General features: G+C 41.7%; 1 protein-coding gene across 1 annotated transcript; it reads left to right on the forward strand.

Moving 5' to 3' along the window:
• Positions 1-3,485: 3,485 nt before the first annotated feature.
• On the forward strand, positions 3,486-14,847 carry LOC135322237 (uncharacterized). Its single transcript, XM_064490092.1, has 2 exons — positions 3,486-3,839; positions 11,656-14,847. Exons 1-2 carry the CDS (start codon positions 3,516-3,518, stop codon positions 11,749-11,751), a joined length of 420 nt encoding a protein of 139 aa, XP_064346162.1. The 5' UTR covers positions 3,486-3,515; the 3' UTR covers positions 11,752-14,847.
• The last annotated feature ends 6,238 nt before the right edge of the window (positions 14,848-21,085 follow it).

The raw sequence follows: 21,085 nt of genomic DNA on the forward strand, positions 1-21,085 counted from the left end.
GGGAGTTCCCAGGACTGTGTTTGCTTTACTCGGGTAGTTTTGGTTGCAGGTAAACAAAGGTGGAGGGAAGGTTCTGTCCTGAAGCTGCCTGCAGAGAGGTGTGGACAAGAAGTGGGATCTGAGAAAGCAAGGCCTCAGGACCACTGGGCCTCTGGTCTCTTGGGGCTTGGCTGCTCTGGGAACCTTAGCCAAGGAAGCTTGTGGGTCTTCTCCGGACTCCAGACTCCTCCTCCCCCGGCCCCTCCGGCTGTTGCTTCCTCCTCTTCACACTGTCTGCTAGTCCCTCTCTACCTAGACTCCCGCTCTTGGAGTTCACGTCCTTTGAGCTCAGCCTCCACGGCAAACTGCCCTAGTCTCTGTTTTCATTCCACACTTTAAAAGATCCTTGAGCACCTACTGTGTGCACAGGGCCCTGTACTAGAAGATGGGGACCCAGCTGTGGATATGCAGACAAGGTTCTTGTTCCATTGGGGGCGGGGAGAACAGGAAACAAGCAAGGTGGGTTCAGAGAGTGCCAAAATGCTGAAGGTGTTATAAAAATAGAGTGGTGATACAGTGATGGTTGGGGGTTAGACTGGGCGGTCAGGAAAGCTCTCTCTGAGCAGGCCAGGTTTTAGTGCCGTCAGTCAGACCAGGTCCGGGCCAGGTGAAGATGGGGATGAACATTCTAGGTGGCCTGAGCAGTGGTAGGAGTTACACCCCAACAAGTGTGAAGAGTGGAGAGGGAGGTTGAGGCCAGGCTGGCAGTGGGGTGAAGTGTGGGGACAAGCTTGAACTGGAACCTAAGAGTTAATTACTGTGGGCTGGTCTGCATTGCTAGCAGTTGACTTGGTCCTGAGCGAGGATTCAAATGCAGTTCTTCCTAGCCCTTGCCACCTCTGCAAATAATGATTGTAACGACAACCAGGTTCCATGTGTCACTCAGCAGTTCCACATCACACCCTACTATGATTTAATTGAACACATTGTCTCTGTCCAAGAGTGCACCCCGGGACACATAAGCTGGGGTTTTCACCCACGTTCGCTCTATTCCAAAAGCTGCGTGTTCTTTCCGCGATACCCTCTTCATCTCCGAAGAATCCACAGGCAGAATGAGAGCACACCGTGTGAGCATGCCCACTTGATTAGGCTAGCTTCCTAAGAAAGTTTCCCTAAATTTAAGGGGCTTAGATGAGATAAGTCATGTCTCTTTCACTTCAAGTTCAAGCTTCAGGGGAGAACACTCTAGGATGCCAGCAGGGGACTGGGGCTCTCTGCATGTAGTTTGCCACTACACTTCCCTCCACCCAGGCAGCTGGAAATGAGAAAGGTGGGGAAGAAAGAGCAAGCCTCTCTCTTGGAGGGCAGAACCCAGAAACTCCACCCATCCTGCTCACATCTCCACACCCAGAACTTATGGCTACACCCTAGGGCACTCTAGCTCTGCCGTCACCCCAAAACCTGGTTTTTGTTTATTACAGAAGGAGTCAATGGATACTGGGGAACAACTAACCATCTCTGGATAACTTTGGTGTTTTTTCCTGATTATGAAAGCAATTCATACTTACTGCTACGAAATGTGTAAAGACAGTAAAAGTCACCAGTGATTCCAGAGCTAACCATTGTTTAAGATTTATGGGGTCATTATACACATTGTTTTGTAACCTTATTTCTCTCTTAACAATATAACCCTGATAATCTCCCCATATTGATAAATTTAGGTCTACATCAGCATCGTACTTTTTCATGGCATGTTTAAGTGATGACCTGTGATGACTTTGGGAAATGGCTATGATTCATATTTATTTGATTGCCAACAAGGATGAACACCTCTTCACACCCATTGGCCATTTTTATTTCTTTTGTGAACTGACAGTATGTCTTTTGTCTATATTTTAATGGACCATTCACTTTTTAACTATTGATTTTGGGGAAAAATTCACTTACATTAAGGATACCATATCAGCACTTACACAGTGCTTTTGTTACCAAGCACTGTTCTAAGTACTTGCAATGTTTATCTGTTTAATCTTTACAACAGTTCTATAAGGTAAGTGCTGTTATCGCCCCATTTTACAGATGGGAAACTGAGGCACAAGGAGGATAAGCAATCTGCCTGATGCCTCACTGTGTAGGTGGGAAGAGGGTGAACTGGGGTTAAGATTCAGCAGCCTGGTTTCAGGTCCTTCCTTGCTCTTGACCACTAGACATTCTAATTAATGTTTTGTTATATATTTTACAAAATGGTTTTTTTTTCCAAATTTTCATTTGTTTTTTAACTTTAAAGTTTTTTTAAAGTTGGGTTTTCACTTACATGGTCAAAACTATTCATCTTTTTCATTACAGAATTCAGGGTTGTTTGGTTGGCTTTCAAGGGTAGAGAACGAAACACGGGTTGGAAAGCACGGAGTAATATATTTCACATTACTGTTTCAGACTTGCTAAAAACTTTCAGGTGAGTAGGTGAAGAAAATGTCAGAAAAGTTCACAGAGCCAAGGGGGCTCTGTTGTGTTGTTGACGCCCACAGCACCTCTCAACTCAAACACCGAACCACACGCTAACCAGTCTCCTTGTTGCACTCTCCTCCCACCTCGCCTACGTCAACAGTACCAGGTTCCATTTAACAGAGGTTTTTTTTTTTTTACATTCCCAGACTACCTCCTCCTGTGCTAGGTACTGGGGACAGACACCGACGAGGATTCCATCTCTCCACGGCACAACTCTAGCCAGTCCAGTGGGCCAGGTCTCTTCTTTTTGAACACATCTTCCTTCCAGGAAGTGCTCTCTAAATCCTGCTCATCTTTCAGGCCCAAGCTCAAGTTTTCCCTCCTCTAGTTTCTTGCTCACTTCAGCCCACAAAATGAACTCTCCAAAGAATCCCTTGGGCATTTATCGCGTGTAGTAGACCAGTGCCACCTCAGAGCAGGAACATAAACGCACCAGGTAAACTAAGTGTTGTGAAAAACAGTTCTATTACCTGTGAGAATGCTTTTTTTTTTTTTTTTTTAATCTTTTTGGTTTTTGCTTTTGTTTTTAAAATCTTGCGCACAAAGTTACAGTGAGTTGGGAGAAACAGCGAGGCCCGCGTAGTGGGGCTCCCAGCCACAGGGAGACCTGAAGGGGAACCTAACCAGTGTGTTCCCGGATCCTAGTTTGGGAAAGTCAAAGCCGGCACGGAGGAACTGTTTTAGGCTAATTTTCGGCAAGAAAAGTAAGAACTGCTTTGAAAAGACAAGGACCTTCAAAACTTGGGGCGGCCCACACGACAGTCTCATCTACAGATGGGTAAACTGAGACAAAACGGGCCGACCTGCCTAAGGCCCCAAGGGGTGGCTGGCGGGACGGTCCTTTGTGGTGCGCACCGAACACGCCCCCAACCCCAGGGCTAGCGGCACGGCCGCCTGGCGCGGTCTCGGCGGCCACGTGACGGCGCCGGTCCATCACGAGCGGAAGGCAGGACACCGCGCCGCCATTCTCCTGGTTGTCCAATAAGAAATGGGGAGCGGGCAAGGTGGGCGGGACTGGCCCGCCCCTCATGAGGAGGCCGCCTAGCGCGGGGCGGGCCCAGCCGCCGCCCTCCAGTGGGGTCCCGGCAAACCCGGCTCGGCCGAGGCAAAAGGGCGATACGCACGTCAATCGAACGGCCCCGCCAATGAGTTCGCGCGCTGCCCTCGAGCCCGCCCTCGCCTCGGCCTCCCGGCGCCCGCGCTGCCTTCCCTCAGGCCGCGGCGGCCCTCCCGCCCGCGCCTCCATCCGGGTCCTCGCGTGCGGCTCTCGGGTGGTGGCGGACGGCCGGCTTGAGGTCCGGGCTGCCCTGCGGAAGATGACGGAAGGCAGCGGCCTCCTCCGAGAGCCTGAGGTGGGTACAGAGGCGGGACGGCGAGCGCAGGCCTGTCGCCATTTTCCTTCACTCGGACCCCAGTCGGCGGTGGGAAAAGGGGAGCACTGCGGGTCGGTTGGTGGAGGCCTGCGGGCCGGAGCGAGCTGGGCGGACGGGTTGAGAGCGGAGGCCTCAGGAGGCGGCGGCGCTGGCGGGGGATGGGCGCCGCGTGGCGCGGCCAGCCCCAACCCCCTCCGCTTCCCGCCCAGCGCCTCACGGACGGGGGGGAGGGGTCATTCTTCACATTCTTCACCCTGCCCCTCCCCCTACTTCAATCAAACTTGGACGGGGGAAGTCCCACCTCCGGGCCGTGCCCATTGGTCGGCGTCGCCTCCCACTGTGGCGTGACTGGCTGTGGGTGCCGACAGGTCCCCCTGACGTCAGTTCCGCTATCAGGTTTGTGGGCCGGGGAGACCTTGGCCTTGGGGGCTGGGATGTGAGAAGGAAGGTAGGAAGTGCGGGGGAGGGCCAGGGCGTGCGGGAGCTGGCGGGCGGGCCCTGGGTTGGCTCCTTGCCCCTAGTCCATCTTGCCGCGCACAGCCTCCTGTCCTGGAGCAACTGGGAGGCTGGGTCCACCTCGGCAGCCGTCCTTGGCGGGGGAGGGGGCAGGAGGAAGTAGGATCCCGGGGGACGGGCTCGTGCATGGCGACCTGGGCCACCGCCAGCGGCCCCAGCCCTGAATCGGGCTGCACAGCCTGGAAGCAGGCTGGCTGATACATGTCCCCGGAGGACTCCGGTGTGAGGAATGCGTAACCTTTCTGTCCTTGGCTAGCAGTGGCCTTCGGTTCCTCCAACTTTTACAGTAGGGCCTGGCCCCCTTCCTTCTGTGTCAGAGGTGAGGGTGTATGTTTTGCACATTTTTAACTCTTCGATTTTTTTTTTAATAGCCTGATCATTTATGAGAGGGTTGGCAACCGGTAAAAAGGCATTAGGGATAGTGAGTGTTAAATTCTTGAAGTGAATCAGGAGACTGGATGAGTTTTCCTTTTTCTAACTTTACTGATGATTATTGCTTTCTTGGCACTCAGTTGCTAGAGTTAGAACTTCATCTAGCAGTCCCCGTTTATTTCTGTTGGCCTGAAAATTATAGAGTAGTTTGAGAAAATTTAGTGTTAAATTCTGAACTTGTATGTATTTAGAAAATAAAATCGTTTTTTTTAATCCAGGTTTTTCTGCTGTATGGCAGTCAGGTTCCTTTACAGTATATTCAGGGGCAGTATGTAATTAAGGCAGTGAAATTTGTGAGCTACTTTGGGCTTTGTGAGGGTGATTTACTATACACAGTTAAAGTATTTTGAAACCTGTGAACTCTGAGAGTAGAGTACTTAGCGTTAACTAGAATTTCTTGGTTTAGTGTACGGCACACTAGATATTTGTGTATCTTCTCTTTCAGTAGCTAATACAGTGATAGCTTTATTAATAGTGGGAATTGCTCAGTATTAAGAGTTCTAAACCAGTGTTTCAAGCTGTAGATCCTGACTTACTGGATCGTGAAATCACTTTAGTGGGTGGTGATAATTTTTTTAAAAACAGAAAATTTTAGTTTTTTACATCAAACTGTTGATTCAGCTATATATGTGTTTATTCCTGCAAAAATACCTTTTCGGAGGGTAAGTGTCAAAAAAGTTTGAAAATCAATTCTTCTAATGGATGTTTTTCTCGTTCATAGCACCTGTGTTCTCCAAGGAGTGTTAAAAGCAACCCTGTTTCTTCTGTATTTGGTAGAACTTGTCCCCCTCCCTTTAATTTTCAGGAATTGGGGGAATAAATTTGCCATCAAGGGCCAGCATGCATCTTAATCACTTAATATTTTTGATAGTCTGAGAAGCTTTTATTTAGACAGTAAAGGATTTTCTCCATCCCAGAATATTAACTGCCAATGATTTTTCCATGTCTAGATGAGAATAGAAGAACCCGGATACTCAGTAATGAGTTGTCAACATTGCCCTCATGTGACCTCTGGACTAGAGGAAAGGAGGCCTGGTCACTGTGTGCTCTTTAACTGTATGGGTGTTTTAAGCATTGCACAATCCACTTAAAGAGTGGAATTCATTAAATAACCAGATAAAATGAGAGCTGCTACTTTTTTTTTCTTTTTCTTTGAAATCTAGAACGTATACTAAGTCTTTGAAATCTAGATACTAAGTCTTTGAAATCTAGAATGCATTTTATAGTTACAGCCCATCTCATTTTGGGCTAGTGACATTTCTAGTACTCAATAGTGACATGTGGGTAATAGTGACCAAATGGATAGTGCCGTTACAGGGGATTGCCTAGCTGCTTTTCAGAAATTAGCTTTCTCTGGTTAAGTATTTGCTGTTTCAGATTGTCAGCCAGAAATGTTCCCTTTCTCCACAACCTCATCTCAGATGTGAGCAAATTGCATCAGGTGATTTCTTAGGCTCTTTCTAGGTCTAAGATTTAAGTATTCTGAGGCAGCTGACAACTACACTTTTATTAAGTGTTAACTTTGCTTCTCTAGGAATATTTTAAAAGATTTTGGATGATCTGTTTTAAAATGACATATTAGTGATGAATATAATTTGGGAGCGTTTTGTTCTTCTGATAAGTAGTCATTTGCTGCTTTGTGTCAGTACTCATTATCCTGAAGTTATACTATGAACTGTTCACTTGGCTGTCTCTCTTTCCCCCAATTTTTATTCAGTCAGTTATGATTGCCTAATGCATAGGAGGAAACATTCTTGTACAGTATAGACTCAGTTGTTAATTATAGTAAACTGGGGAATCTGGGTTTAATAACCCACTTTTTCTTGGCTTTTGGGGATGTATGGATTATACAGTGACTTTTCTACCTGGGACCATACTAAGGATAGGAAGACAAGGTGATGAAGGATTGAGAAATAATGGTGTATATATAGGGACCGTTATGCAGAACAGGTCACCCAGGTGGAATACTCTGCCTCACCCTACTTACTTGTGTGCAATATAGGGTTTGTAGCAGAATTTACTTTTCTTAGGTATACGGTGATGGGTAGCACAGAATGTACTTATAGCAGGGAAACTGGCCCCGGATTAACAATTTGCGTTGAATCTACAAAGGAATACTCAGAGTTGACCTGACATTAGTTACCTTTTAAGAAAATTTCAGAATTTAGATAATTTCATCTAATCAAGAGTATCTTGGGTGCAGGTATGTAGCTCAGTGGTAGAGTGTGTCCTTAGCATGCACAAAGTCCGGGGTTCAATCTCCAGTATCTACATTAAAATAGATTGATAAACATAATCCCCGTCCCCCTCAAAAAGAGTGTCTTATATACTTACTGTGTGTCTAAGAGTGAAGTAAAGGAAATGGTCTTTTTGGAAACCATTACCTACATTACCTAGTACTTGGCTATTTAAAATTTAACATGAGTGACAAGCTTAGGTGCAGTATTTGGTAGGATAAGAAATTGAGCTGGATGAAACTAGACTTACTGTGGTGATCTGCAGTGTCTGCAAATAGTGAATTATGCTGTATACGTGAAACTAATATAATGTTGTAAGTCAGTTATACCTCAGTTAACCCCCTCCCCCCCCAAAAAGGAAATTGAAATCTTAGAAGTAGGTTAAGGTGCAAAACTTAGTTACATCTAAAAGCTTAATTCATCTTGTCAGTTTCACATGTTAACTTATACATTGATGAAGTGATCCATTGCTAAAAACAATGGCATATTCTGTCAAAGGAATCAAAATACTGTTGGAGAGTTTGCATGTTTTATATTTAAGAAACATTTTATCTTTTGCATAGTGTTTTAATATTCAGCCAGCATCAGATAAATGCTTTCATCGATACTCAACATTAGTACTTGAAGGAAATCTGTATTAAGTAGCCAGTAGTTATCATGAAACTGAATGATGAGACTGAAGGAAATGCTTCATTGTATCTGTATGGAAGTTTGGTCAAAAAGGAAGTTTATGCAACCATAAGAGGACTAAGTTTAGTGTATTTTAAGAATTTAGAAGCTTGTTTGTTTAAAATACTCTTAGTAAAATTGACAAGTGCAAAGGTATTTTACTCAATATATAGTCTTCAAAATGTATATTCAAGTATGTTTTTAGGACCATGACACTTAATCTTTTGGTTATAGACTTTGCAAACGTTAAAGCTATGGGCTCTTGCAGAAAAAATTATATATAAATTTCTGGTAGTTACTGAAGCCTGTTACAGATGCAGGTTAAGAAACCCTGAGTTTAAGGTGTTAACTGTACAAGTATGTTCACATTACATGATGACATACACTGTCATTTACTAAAATATAAGTGGATTTTAAAATGTGAGTGTTAGTTATGGAACTTTACGTGATATAAATGCAGATAGAAACAAGTTTATTCATAATAAGTAGATTTGCCTCTTCACAGCACATTTTAAATTGACACAGCATGGTTTAATTGAAGATAAGTATTTTCGACTGTTACAAGTATATCCAGGAAAATAAGATTACTTAGTTTCTCAAATTGATTTAATTTATTAAGAAAAGTGGTTACTATTTTTTGACTACTTATTTCAAGGTTATTAAGGTGCTTTGCATGTGTGCATAGTTCTCAGAACAACCCTGTGAGGTGTGGATGTTAGTTCCGCAACTGGAGATGAGAAGTAAACCTGAGGGAGGTGGTTTAACTTGCCCCGAGAACACAGCCACTAAGTAGCTGCTTGACCCCAAAGCCATTGCTCTGCACTCTTTCTATACTGCTGTGTTGTGCAGAAGCATTTTGTCCAAGTTGAGTTGTGACTTTTAATCAGATTTTTAATGGGGAGGGGAGGAGTTCAAGCTTCAAGTTGAGGTAGTATGTGAATTAGAGTAGAAAATGGATATAAAGTTATGTTACTTTCAGAAAAGGGATTATCTGAAATAATAGATTCAGATAGTGTTAGTTATTAATCTTGTTTAAGAATGTTTTAGTTACACTGATGATTGCAGCTTCCAGTTATTGAGCATCCACTGTGCACTTAGCATTGTACTGGATGCCTTTTGCATTTTATTTCCAATTTCTCTTAGCAGCCCTGTAAGATTTGTCTCATTTTTATGAGTTATTTTAACTCATAAAAGGCCCAGAGATTACATGATGTGTCTAAAGACGTGGTAAATGGGGATTCAGGATTCAAACCAGGTCTCTGATTCTGAAGTGTACTTGAACGTAGAGGAGAAATTCTCAAGAACTGAAAATACACTGAACTGAAAGTTCCCCAAATCCTTTCTCTTTCCCAGTAGCCAACATAGTTGTGATCAGTGTACATGTTATTTCTTAATGAACGTTTCCATGGGTCTTTATAATCCATAAATTCTAGTATATGGATTGTGTTATGTGTTCTGAAAGCTGCTTAACTAAACATTGCCTCCTCTCTCCTGTTGGATTTTAATTTCCAAAATTTCTTCTAATCAATGTTACCTGAAAAATTGCAGGTTAAAGGCCATCAGTGGGTCATAAAATCAATTTAATGTGTATAATAAAGTATAAAATAAGGGTTAGTGTTGAGCTGTGAACAATACTGAATATTAGTATTTTATTGTGTTAGTATTTAGTATTATGTATCTATAGAGATATATATGAGTACTATTTAGAAATACAAAGTATTTTTCTTGTGTGGATTGTGGAAAGGTGGGAATCACTGCTCTAGGGAACATAAACACGCAGCTTTTGTATTTTATATATATGCCACCCCAACTGAGGAGCATTTTAATAGCCCTTGGTATGTAAATTGCCGGACTGCTTTCTACCAATACGGGTACCTATTTACATTGCTGGATCAAGAAAAATAGTGCAGAGTAAACAAGCCAGACTTAACAAGATTGAAAAATGAATACATTTTAGATTCTACGTTTATTTCATTTTAGATTCCTGTGTTTGATGAAGATTCAAACGTGCTTTAAATGAGAAAATTGTGCTGGGCCTGAGGGTTAGGGTAGACGTTCCAGTTAGTTTTAACTGTTGCTGTCATTTTTTTTTTTTTAAGTAAGGACTGTGCTGGTTATGGTGAAGGATACTGGGCTTGACTTTCTAGGGACAGTCTGCATGTTCATACCTCGAATCACCTGGCCTTGCAGAACTGAGATGGGCTTAGATAAACGGTGACTTTGGAGATCGGATGCTTTCTCCTGTAATTTGGAGCAAGTTGCTAAACTTTTTTTTTTTTTTTTTTTTTTTTTTGTATTAGAGTTCTTGGCACCAGTTTTTGCCCATGTAAAATAGAGATGAGACTATTTGAGGTGGCACACATGAAGGGCTTGATGTGGACCTTTTGTTTGTTGGGGGGTGGTAAATCTTTTCCCTTATTATTTCACATCATTTATTCCAGTGTATTGATGTTACAGAGGGGCTAGAAAAGCTGTTACTTGCATAAAGTCTCAGTGCCAGTGGGTGAGTAGGGCCAAGATTTGAACCTGGGTTTTTGTTGACTCCAAATGAGTAATGCTGCTGTGAGCATTCGTGTATGAGTTTTATATTTAATTCTGTTAGGAATTTACCTATGAGTGGAACTACTGGATCATTTGGTAACTAACTTTGATGAACTGCTAACTTTTCCAAAGCACCTGCACTATGTTACTACATTCCTGCCAGCAGCAGGGGTGTGATCTAGTTTCTCCACATCTGGACAATGCTTTCTTTATTTTTAATTATGGCCATCCTTGTGGATCTGAGAGTGCTGTCCCACTGATTTTTTTATTATAGGCCATCTGTGCTTATTAGCTGTATCTGGAGAAATGTCTGTTCAAAGTCTTCACCGTTCTTTAAAATAGGTTATTTGCTGTCAGTTGCTTTTATACATAGTGTGAAGTAGGGGTCCAGATTCATTCTTTTGCATGTGGGTATCTAGTTGTCCCTGCACTATTTGTTGGGGAAAAAAAAACTATTCTTTCTGCATTAAATTGTTTTGGCACTCTTGTTGAAAATCAGTTGACCCAATATATGGCATTTACTTCGAGACTTTCAGTCAGTTCTACTATGGTGAGCTATATGTCATAAGAGTGTTTTTGGTTACAGATTTTGGTTGGTGCTAAGCCACTGCTTAGTAACTTCCTTTGGCATTAAATTTAGTATGTTCTTGAAAAATTAACCTCTGTAGTAGCTACCTGTTAAGCATGAAGTATGTAAATTGAAGACTGATGTTTAATATGGCTTAGATTAATTAAGATTTTTATTATGAAACTAAACTAATCATAGTGCTTAGTTCAGAGAGTATTGTGCCAAAGTGTCAAATATCTTGGTTCTTGTCTTTGATCTTCACAGTACCTTTCTAGCTAAAGGAAGGATCCTGATCCTGACTCAGATCCAAGAGATTATCTTTGATTTTCTGTTAATAAGAGCACTTAGTGTTTGCTGACATGGAGTACATGAGTAGGTTAGTTTAAAAATTAGGTACCCTTTATGCATGTTTTTTGATATCCCTTTGGTACGTTAGTGCATTTAATCATGGATTATGCATGTGCATAGGACTTCCGGGTTTTGGAGTTATTAAACTTTGTTAGAGGCTCTTTTATCCTTTGTAATGGATTTTGGAGGAGGGATTCTCAAGAAAGGATAAGTGATTGATTTCTGGTAACTGTAAGAAGGTTAAAAGTTGGTAATAGTCAAGAGATACGGTAAAACAGTGATTTCTGAATCTTGTAAATATATGGATTCAGATAACCAAGCATTTAAAATAATACCCAAATACAGGAAATAAGAGCCCTGTATAGATCATGCATGTAGCTACAATTTAAATTGCTGATTTTTGGAAGGTTTGTACAGTTAAACTTGGTTCCAGTTAAGTGAATGAAGGTGGTCTAATACTTTTTTTTCTCCTTTAATCACACAGGAGAACCAGAATTCCCTAGGAGAAAGCCTTCCTGTGGTGCTCAGCTGTGGTCCCTATTCAGCATTCACCCTGGACGTTCTCTTCACTGTGGGATGAGGTAGTAGGTTGTATAGTTTTAGGGTCACACCCACCACTGGGAGATAACTATACAATCTACTGTCTTTCCTAACGTGATAGAAAAATCTGCATCCAGGAAACCTCATGCAAAGTTGATAACTAATTGCCTGACATTTAAGATTAACTTGTGTAAAAATGCTGCAGTGCATCATTTCTTTATGGTTGCTTCTTCTTCTAGAGACTAAAAGTGTTACCAAGTAGACTGGTTGGGAGTGGGGATACTTTCTGCTTCTCATTTCTCTATGTCAGAATAAGTGTATATTTTATTTTGTTAGATGCTGATAATGCAACATAAAGAGATTGCGCTCTTCATTCCACAAGAAAAGATTGCTCTATCAGAGTGAGGTAGTAGATTGTATAGTTGTGGGGTAGTGATTTTACCCTGTTCAGGAGATAACTATACAATCTATTGCCTTCCCTGAGGAGTAGACTTGCTACATTTTGTTTTTATCTAGATGATAGTAAAACTCAGAAAAATTAATTTTGACATTGTTTTGTACTTACAGTTTATTTATGTCATTTGATAATCATATTCTCTGTTCAAGCATAGACAGTGGTCTAACATTTAAAATTTTGGTATCTGATATATTTAAGAAATTTGAAATTAAGCAGGAATCTCAAAAGAGTGGAGAAAGAAATAACCTTCAGGAAATCTTAATAGGAGACCAAGGTCCCTTTGGAATAGGCTCACTGCCCCCTGGTATAGATGTCCAGGGTGTGATCCTTGGTGGTAAAGTCAATACAAACTGGAAACGCACTGTCCAAGCTGAAATGGAATCATGTGGATTATGATTCATTCCTCAGTTTGCTTTTTTGAGCGGCCTTGGACAGTGTTGTAACCACTGTTTCTTAGGACAACTTCACTCTCCAACCTGGAGAAGAAGAGATGGGCTCTGGGTTCAACCCTTGCTCCCTGGATAAGTCCTCATGACCTTAGCTTTGCACTGCCCACGAAACTTGAAGTGGGACTTCGTTCACAAAGGGAGGTCCCCTGACGCTGTCAGATGGGGAAATCCATAGTTCGTTGTTTTAGGGAAAGTTTGAGGATAATGCTAGAAAGAGCTACTTGAGTTTTCACACCTATGAAAGCCCTTATTTCAGCTTTCTTCCAGCGGCCGAACCGTATGCTCTCTCGGGCCCTTATAATCAAGCAAGGCTAAAAGCTCCCTGTTGTAAGTGCTTGGTATTTTTTTTATTTTGGGAGAAGAAAAAGATGCAAAGTGGAGGTGAAGGAGAGCTCACCTCTTCCCAAATAGTTCCATCTATCCTAAATCTTAATATCTAAGATAATCACTGTGTGGTGCCATTGGCAGCAGGAATTTATATGAGAGCAAACATCAAATTCTCTCTCGGGTGGGCCCAACCCAAGTGATTTATCCTGGGCCAGATTTATGCTTTTTATTTCATCCCTGGCATATAGATGGAAACCTGCCTGGTCCAGAATTGGGCTTTGTTACGAACTGTACGTATGTATACGTCTGCGGAAACCTTTTGTAGTCGTTGCCTCTTTGTGTGCCAAAGAAAAGTAGAAACATTCAAGAAATCGCTAGGCAAGTACAGTCATGGAGTTTTGTGGGTTTCCAGTATGTGTGCCTCCCGTGTGGGTATCACCTCCCTTGTGCGGTTGGAAACTTCCAGAATACCTAAGTTCTGGTGATGTTAAAAAAAAATGTATTTATAGCTTTTATTAATTACACAAGGATTCATTTCTTACCCTTATTGGCCAGGTTCAGTAATTAAATCAACTTGTGGACTCCATTTTGTAAAAAACGTTTAAAAGTACCTTTATGGTGCAGTGTGACAAGTCTGAAAGCTTTTTGATAGTGACAAAAACCATGATCAGCATTTGCTGCTTCTGCTTACTCTAAGGGTCAAAACCCAGATAACCTGGGTCCGAAAGTAGCTGGCTGTAACTAGAAAACATGGCATCTAAAGTCGGTAAATTAGTTTGTTTCAGTTGACGGTGGCAAGAAGGATTTATACATGGTATCACCTAATTTTCTAGTTTATCAGGGGAGGCAGAGATCTTATGAAATGATGTTTAAGTTTTGGTACTATATTAAATGTTTTTAAAAGTCTGTGTCTCCAGTGATACATGGTGGGCTGGGTGTTAGGCTTCTGGTTTGCATCCTCCGATGTAACTGAATTACTTTTTATTCCTTTTTAGCAAGAGGTTTGATTCTAAGCAAACAGTTGTGGTTTTTACCAAGGTCATGTGGCCAGTAACTTTTTAAAAGCACCAGTGAAAGAATTCTAATTGGTTTGAATTTTAAATAAAACCAAAGAAATACGGCCTAATTTAACAGGTTAATTTGAAAGTCCACCTGCTAAGTGGAAGACCGGCAAGAAAAAAATGGGCTCCTAGGAAGAGGTAGTAGGTTGCATAGTTCTAGGGCAGGGATTTTGCCCACAAGGAGGTAACTATACGACCTGCTGCCTTTCTTAGGGCCTTATTACTCCACGGTAACCTGTTTCCTTGCTGCCTTGCTTTGATGAAGCAGAGTTCTTTCTGCAGAACACTGAATTCCTGAAAACATTGTAGGAGTACCAAAGGAAGCGGTGCTTGCATTAATGATTTACAAGCAGCAGCATGGTACCAACATCAATTACTAAACGTCAACTCCTGAGAGTTTAAGACGTCAGAAGTCTAGCTAGTTGCTTATGTAATCTCACTTTGGGGTTGCTGGCAGGTTTTGGAAAGCACAGTTTTTCGGTTTTGGTCAAGTTCCCTTTCCTGATCCAGAGACGACTCTGTTAAACCTGAAAGAACGCATTTTACAAGACTATTGAAATCTTTTACTTTTCCCTACACTGTGTTTGTAAATATTTATCTTAAATTTCTGGGTTTATTTGTCTTCTGGACTTAAAATTTGGAGCAGTTCTTAGGGGTGGCATTATTGCATGTTGTGAAAACCCATCATTGCATTGAGCACCCATTATGGTATGTAATCCTGTGATTGAATCTGTTTGATGTGTACAAGGACTGGAAAGTCAACAGAAATGAACATGGTTATAAGATAGTAGTGTTATAATTTGTTAAACATCTTTCTAATAAAATATTACTTTTACTTAAAATTGTGCTTCTAAAATCATTTCTTAACCTTCATCATGCTTGCAGAGTTGGATGCTTTTTTTTTTTTTTTTTGCAAGTATTTGGACTTAATTCTAAGGTCTGTTAAAGTACTTCACTTTTTATTTGCAGTAAGTTGCTGATTGTACCATTCTCAGATGTATATTAAGCTAACCTGAGTGGTCTCCTACTCTTCCATTTTTATAAATGCCTTTGTGTCTTTGTACATATAGTTACATCTGCTCAGGACATCCTACTTTCTTGAAATCTCAGTCTTTGAGTTTACTAAAGCAGACACTGCTTTGCTCATTAGCCCTTCTCAGTTCCCCGGTCTTGTTCAAACATTTACCACACTAGGAGTGGTGCTGAGCCTGGGGTGTGTGTACAGTTAGCATCACAGGAGTAGCTTTAACTTCTTTCAAATGATTTTGAACAGTTAATACATTTAAAAGTCTACAAGGTCAGTGAAGTTTCCCATCCTGTTCTCTTAGAAAATGTTTACAGTGGAAGAAAGGTCAGGAGGTGGGTTCTAGGCATGTTCCACACCTCTGACCAATTGGGGCTTTAAATTTTCTCTAAATTTTAGTTGTGTGTGGCATTGTTTACATTATGCAGCCCTCTAAAATCAGATTTTAAAATTTTCAGTTGCTGAGTAGCAGAACTGCACCAACTTCATATATACTGAGTGCAAATGATAGTGGCTGTAACAGAGGGGTGATTTTTTAATATTCCAAATTTTCTCTAGTTTTGCTTATAAAAGTCTTCTAAGATCTTTAGCCATTTTATTAAAGTATTTGTGCCACATCAGCCAGCCCTCATTTTCCCCTCCATTCCACTGAACTAATTTTCAGATTGTTCTATTTAGTGTTTCCTATTTTGCCTCCCCTGGTTGGGATCTTGGTGGGAGGGGAGCTTAGGAGCTCTGGAGATTGGACGTAAGGAGTTAGATACGTTTGCATTTCAAAGAAATGCCAAGGTTATGGGGAGGATATCGCTCAAGTGGTAGAGCACATGCTCACCATGCATGAGGTCCTGGGTTCAGTCCCCAGTACCTCCTCTAAGGATAAATCAATGAGTAACCCTAAATACCTCCCCTCACTAAAAAAAAAGAAATGCCAGCGTTATCCAGTGCTAGTATGGAAGCTTCGTGGCTGCTGTCCCAGACTTTCTAGCTTTCCTGCCGAATCTAGCACATGGTTTCCATTCTTAAGATCACCTCTGTCACAATATGACTGTTAACTGGCCATCACTCCTTTTCCAGGCGGAAAGATTTCGGCTGTCAAACCTGAAGTTTTCCCAGCAGGGCCACATGGTGACTCTAGTGAGTCATCAGTTGGTGCCACAGCACACTACTGTGGCTGCAAGGAAGGCTGGGAAGTGCCTTAGCAGGCCAGTTTCCAGGCTGAACAGAACTGTTTCCACTAGTAAGGAGATGAGAGAAGGAAGTGCACCCGTAACTCTGCAGCGGAGGGCATTAGGGGAAAACTTGGCATAAAGATCTGTGGGCTCTTCCACCCTTGCCATACTTGGGTGGCCTTTGGCAGGGCCCTTCCAAGCCCTGAACTTGAGGAATACCAGTTGAGATGGAGAGGTTAAGACAGAAGGGCTGTGAGGGACTTAACCATTTCGGTTGAGCTCTTGAGGGGGCCTGCATGGACCCTTCCTTCAGTGTGTATCACCTCCAGCATAGGGCCTGGTATGGAACTGGAACCAGTGAAGTCCCCCCCATCCCCCGCCCCGATCTTAAATTTACAGCAGCTTTAGGCTCACAGCAAAATTGAGCAGGATGTACAGAGGATTCACATACGCTTTACCACCTCCCACCCCAACCCAAGCCCAAACTTCCTCACTGTCGACCACTATTCTGACCACAGTGGTGCATTTTACTAAAACATTTTTTAAAAAAGCCTTTAAAGTTCTTCCACCATTAGAATTCGGCTAAGAGGCTTAGCTTATTGCCCCATGGAAGGAAGGGCACACAATGACCAAGGGACAAATACTTGGCTTTGAGTGCCAAAATTGGCTCTGAAAATTAATACCAGAAGCAGGTACTTAAAGTGATTTGTTTTGAATTTTGCATAAACTTGGAGGACAGAGGACAATGAGTTGCATTATGGCAACAGAGTAGAAGAAAATGTGTAATGAACATTCCACCCCAGAAGAGTTTTACCAGCAAGTAAGGACGGAGTGAGACTGCAGTCAGACTTCAGTGAGTGCTGGAGAAGAAATTCCTGTCTTCAGTGCTCTGGGGTGGTCATGGCGGAACTGCATACATTGACTGGGGAGAGTTTAGGATCAGGGGGTGGCGGATTTGCCTTCTTCCCCCAGAACAAATACTGGGAGACCTGTAGGGAAGCCTGAGTGCAGCATGGCACCTCGGCAGTGGGGGCTGGAGGACTGTGGCTTTCCATGGAGGTGCTGTAGAAGGCCTATTATCCAAATGATTCCGTCAGGAGAACCTCAAGTTTCATTGTCTCAGGACGGGATCTGACCAGTGAGATGTAAGGAGTGGTGGAAGGGGAGAGGATTTCATAAGAGGAATTTTGTGGAAGAGAAAGTGCCTTGTGCTGCACCCTGCTTACCTTTGAATGTGGTTGTGTGATGACCAGAGCTACTGCAGCCACTTTGAGGCCACAGGGAGGGAGGGAGATCAGTGCCAACCTAGAGTTCTGACATCATTGAGCTGTTGAGCTGATGCCAGCATCTGCCCACCTCCATCCTTCTAGTTATGTGAGAAAAATAAACTGCCCCACACTGAGTGTGTATGCTTGCTTTTACAGAGGAAAGCTCCCTTTTAGGATCCCTCATACTCAGGGAAGTCTAAGGAAAGCCCCTGAGTGTGCTTAAGTATGAGAGAGGAGTGAAGGTGTGAAGAAACCATCAACTGGGAAGGAGCCTTGTGGCAAGGATAAAGGTGATAGAGACGAGATCTCTGGCACCTGGACGCCATGGTGGGACCCTGAACAGGACCACAGTATGCTGTGGGGAAAGGCTGGTGCCAAAAACCACAGTTCAGAAACCTAGGTCTTAGAACTGGCGGTCAGCAAGGACCAAGTTCAGACAACATGTGGACCACATCCCTTCCTGATGCTGAGATCCCCTTGAAATCTTAGATCACCCTTAAGGAGGAAAATGGGACAGGGGAGAACCGAGTTTGATAGACTATTAAAATAAACTGCTTTAATTTTTGAATGATTTTTTATGGTTTTCTGTTTGTTTTTGGCCTGGGGGAGGTAGTTAGGCTTTCTCATTTATTTTTTGATGGAGGTACTGGGGATTGACCCTAGGACCTCATGCATGCTACACATGCACTCTACCACTGAGCTATACCCTCCCCCCAAACTGCTTTACATCAAAATTTCAGTTTTCTGTCATTAGCAGAAATGGAGCATTTTAAGTCTTCCAAAAAATGATTAAGTTACATTTTTGTGCTTTTGAATGGTAACTGCAAATTTTGAATTCTACAGTTACCCTAATGCAGAACTTACTATTCATAAGGAGAGAGCCTCTTTGATTTCATGTCTTTGCAATGAAATACTGATGTAGAAACAGATTTTTAAAAGCAAACTGTATAGCTTATCTACTTCTCACAGGTAATGTAGAACAAGTTTCTAACACCCCATTTTATACCCAGAGGTATATTATCCAGAGTACTTTGTGTGAGCACATTTCACATGAGAGGCTCTCAGTAAATGCAGTGTGTTGAGTGTGTGTGTGTGTAGTCCTTGCTTTGCATGGTCCCTTGTTAACAAAAATCCACACTCGTGAGAATTGTGTTTTTCCTTTGCTTTTTCTGATAGAGAACCATGAAAGTAAGGAACAAGTTTCTAGTATGAATGCATTTGCATTAACATGGTACCATGCAAAGCAAGAACTGCCTGTGTATGTACTCCCCCTTTGCTTCTTAAAATATGCCCAGCTCTCTTCCATGACTTGCTTCTCACTTAGTCTAGGACCCACTGGTCATAAATTCTTATGGGAGCTAATTCCTCTAAACTTCTGGGTTGTATCAGCATCCTAATAGGAATGAGGTGATATCTCATTGTAGCTCCCCCTCAATTTTATTGAGGTGTAATTGACATGTAACATTAAAAGCTTTAGGCGTACAATATGGTAATTTGGTGTACGTATGTATGTGTGTATGTGTATGTGTATGTATGTATGTATGTATATATATATATATATATAATCTGTCTCAAAATGTTTACCACAATAAAGTTAGCATCCTTCACCTCACATAAGTACCATTATGCTGTTATTGTGAAAACATTAAAATCTACTACACCACTTTGAAGCGTACAGTCCAGTATTACCAACTGTAGTCACCTTGCTGTACATTAGATCCCTGGAACTTATACTTCTTATTACTGAAAGTTTGTACCTTCGTCTAACATGTCCTTATTTCTCCCCTGCAACCTTTGGTAACATCATTCTATTCTCTGCTTCTATGAGTTAACCTTTTTTAGATTCTACATATAAGTGAGATCACGCAGTGTCTTTGACTTACCTCACTGAGCATGATGCCCTCACGGTCCATCCGTGTTGTGGCAAATGTCAGGATTTCCTTCACTTTTAATGACTGAGTTATATTCATGTGTGTGGCGATGTTTATTTTTATTCACTCATCTGTCAGTAGACACTTAGGTTGCTTCCATATCTTGACTGTTGTGAATAATGCTGCATTGAACATGAATACAAATATCTCTTTGAGATACTGACTTCATCTCTCTTGGATGTATACCCAGAAATGGGAGTGCTGGATTAGATGGTAGTTCTTTTTAAAAATTTTGAGTAACATCTGTACTGTTTCCATGGTGGCTATGCCAATTTACATTTCCACCCACAGTGCACAAGGGTTCCCTTTTCTCCACATTTTCATCAGCATCTGTTATCCCTTGTTTTGTTTTTTTGATACTAGCCAGGTGTGACGTGATTTCTCATTGTGGTTTTAATTTGCATTTCCCAGATGATTAATGATGTTGAGCACCCTTCTGTGTACTTGTTGGCCATTTGTATGTCTTCTTTGGAAAAATGTCTGTAGAAGTCTTCTGTCCGTTGTTTAAATCCAATTATTTGCTTTTAGCTACTGAGTTGAAGGAATTCTGTATATATTTTGAATGTTAACCCCTTATCAGATAGATGGTTTGCAGATATTTTCTCCCATCCTGTAGGCTGCTTTTTCATTTTGTTGACTGTTTCTTTTGCAGAAGCTTTTTGGTTTGATGTATGTAGTCCAACTTGTTGATTTTTGCTTTTCTTGTTTGTACTTTTGGTGTCATACCCAAAAATTCCTTGCCAAGACTGATGTCAAAGATTTTTTTTTCTCCTGTTTTCTTCTAGTTGTTTTATAGTTTCAAGCCTACTGTTTTTCCATTTCAACTTGAAGGGCTTCTTTGAACATTTCGTGCAGGGTAGATCCTGTGGTAATGAATTCCCTCAGCTTTTTGTCTGGGAATTCATTAATCCTCTCTTATTTTTGAAGGACAGTTTTTGTTGGATATAAAATTCTCAGTTAACAGGTTTTTTGGTTTTTTTTTTTTCTTCCCCTTTAGCGCTTTAAATATATCATCCCACAGCCTTCTGGCCTTCAAGGTTTCTGTCAAGAAACCCACTAATCTTATTTGGGATCCCTTGCATGTGATGAGTAGCTTTTCTCTCACGGCTGTCAAGATTCTTCTTGTGTTTGTTTTTTTCACTTTTTGTCTTGGTGAGTCTCTAGATTTATCCTACTTGGTATTTTTCTAAACTGCTTTGTCTTTCCTCAAATTTCAGAAGCATTCAGCCATTATTTCTTTAAATAGTCTCTCTGTCCCACTCTCTCTCTCATCTTCTGGGACTCCTATAATGTATATATGGGTCCTTTTGATGGTGTCCTGTAAATCCCTTAGGTTCTATTCACTTTTCTTCATTCTTTTTTTTTCTTCTTGATCCTCAGACACAATTCCAAATGACTCATCGTCAAGTTTACTGATTCTTTCTTCTCCTTACTTGAGTCTGCTGTTGAACCTCTCCAGAGAATTTTTCAATTCAGTTATTGTATTGTCAGCTCCAGAATTTATTTCTGGCTCCTCTGTACACTTTCTCTCTTTGTTGATACTCTCATTTTGTTCGTATATCATTTTCCTGATTTCCTTTAGTTCTTTGTCCAGGTTTCCCTCAATTCTTTGCACGTCTGAGTAAGTTGTTTTAGAGATGTTGTCTGGTAAGTCTGATGCCTGTGTTTATTCAAGGCTGGTTTCTGGA

This window comes from Camelus dromedarius, chromosome 10 (genome assembly GCF_036321535.1).
Source record: "Camelus dromedarius isolate mCamDro1 chromosome 10, mCamDro1.pat, whole genome shotgun sequence".
Taxonomy (NCBI): domain Eukaryota; kingdom Metazoa; phylum Chordata; class Mammalia; order Artiodactyla; family Camelidae; genus Camelus; species Camelus dromedarius.

What these genes read in the sequence shown, in the direction of transcription:
- LOC135322237 (XM_064490092.1), top strand. Translation starts at nt 3,516, where the DNA reads ATGAGGAGGCCGCCTAGCGCGGGGCGGGCCCAGCCGCCGCCCTCCAGT. An exon ending in GCCTCCTCCGAGAGCCTGAG is followed by an intron (nt 3,840 to 11,655) that starts GTGGGTACAGAG and finishes TTAATCACACAG; the next exon opens with GAGAACCAGAATTCCCTAGG.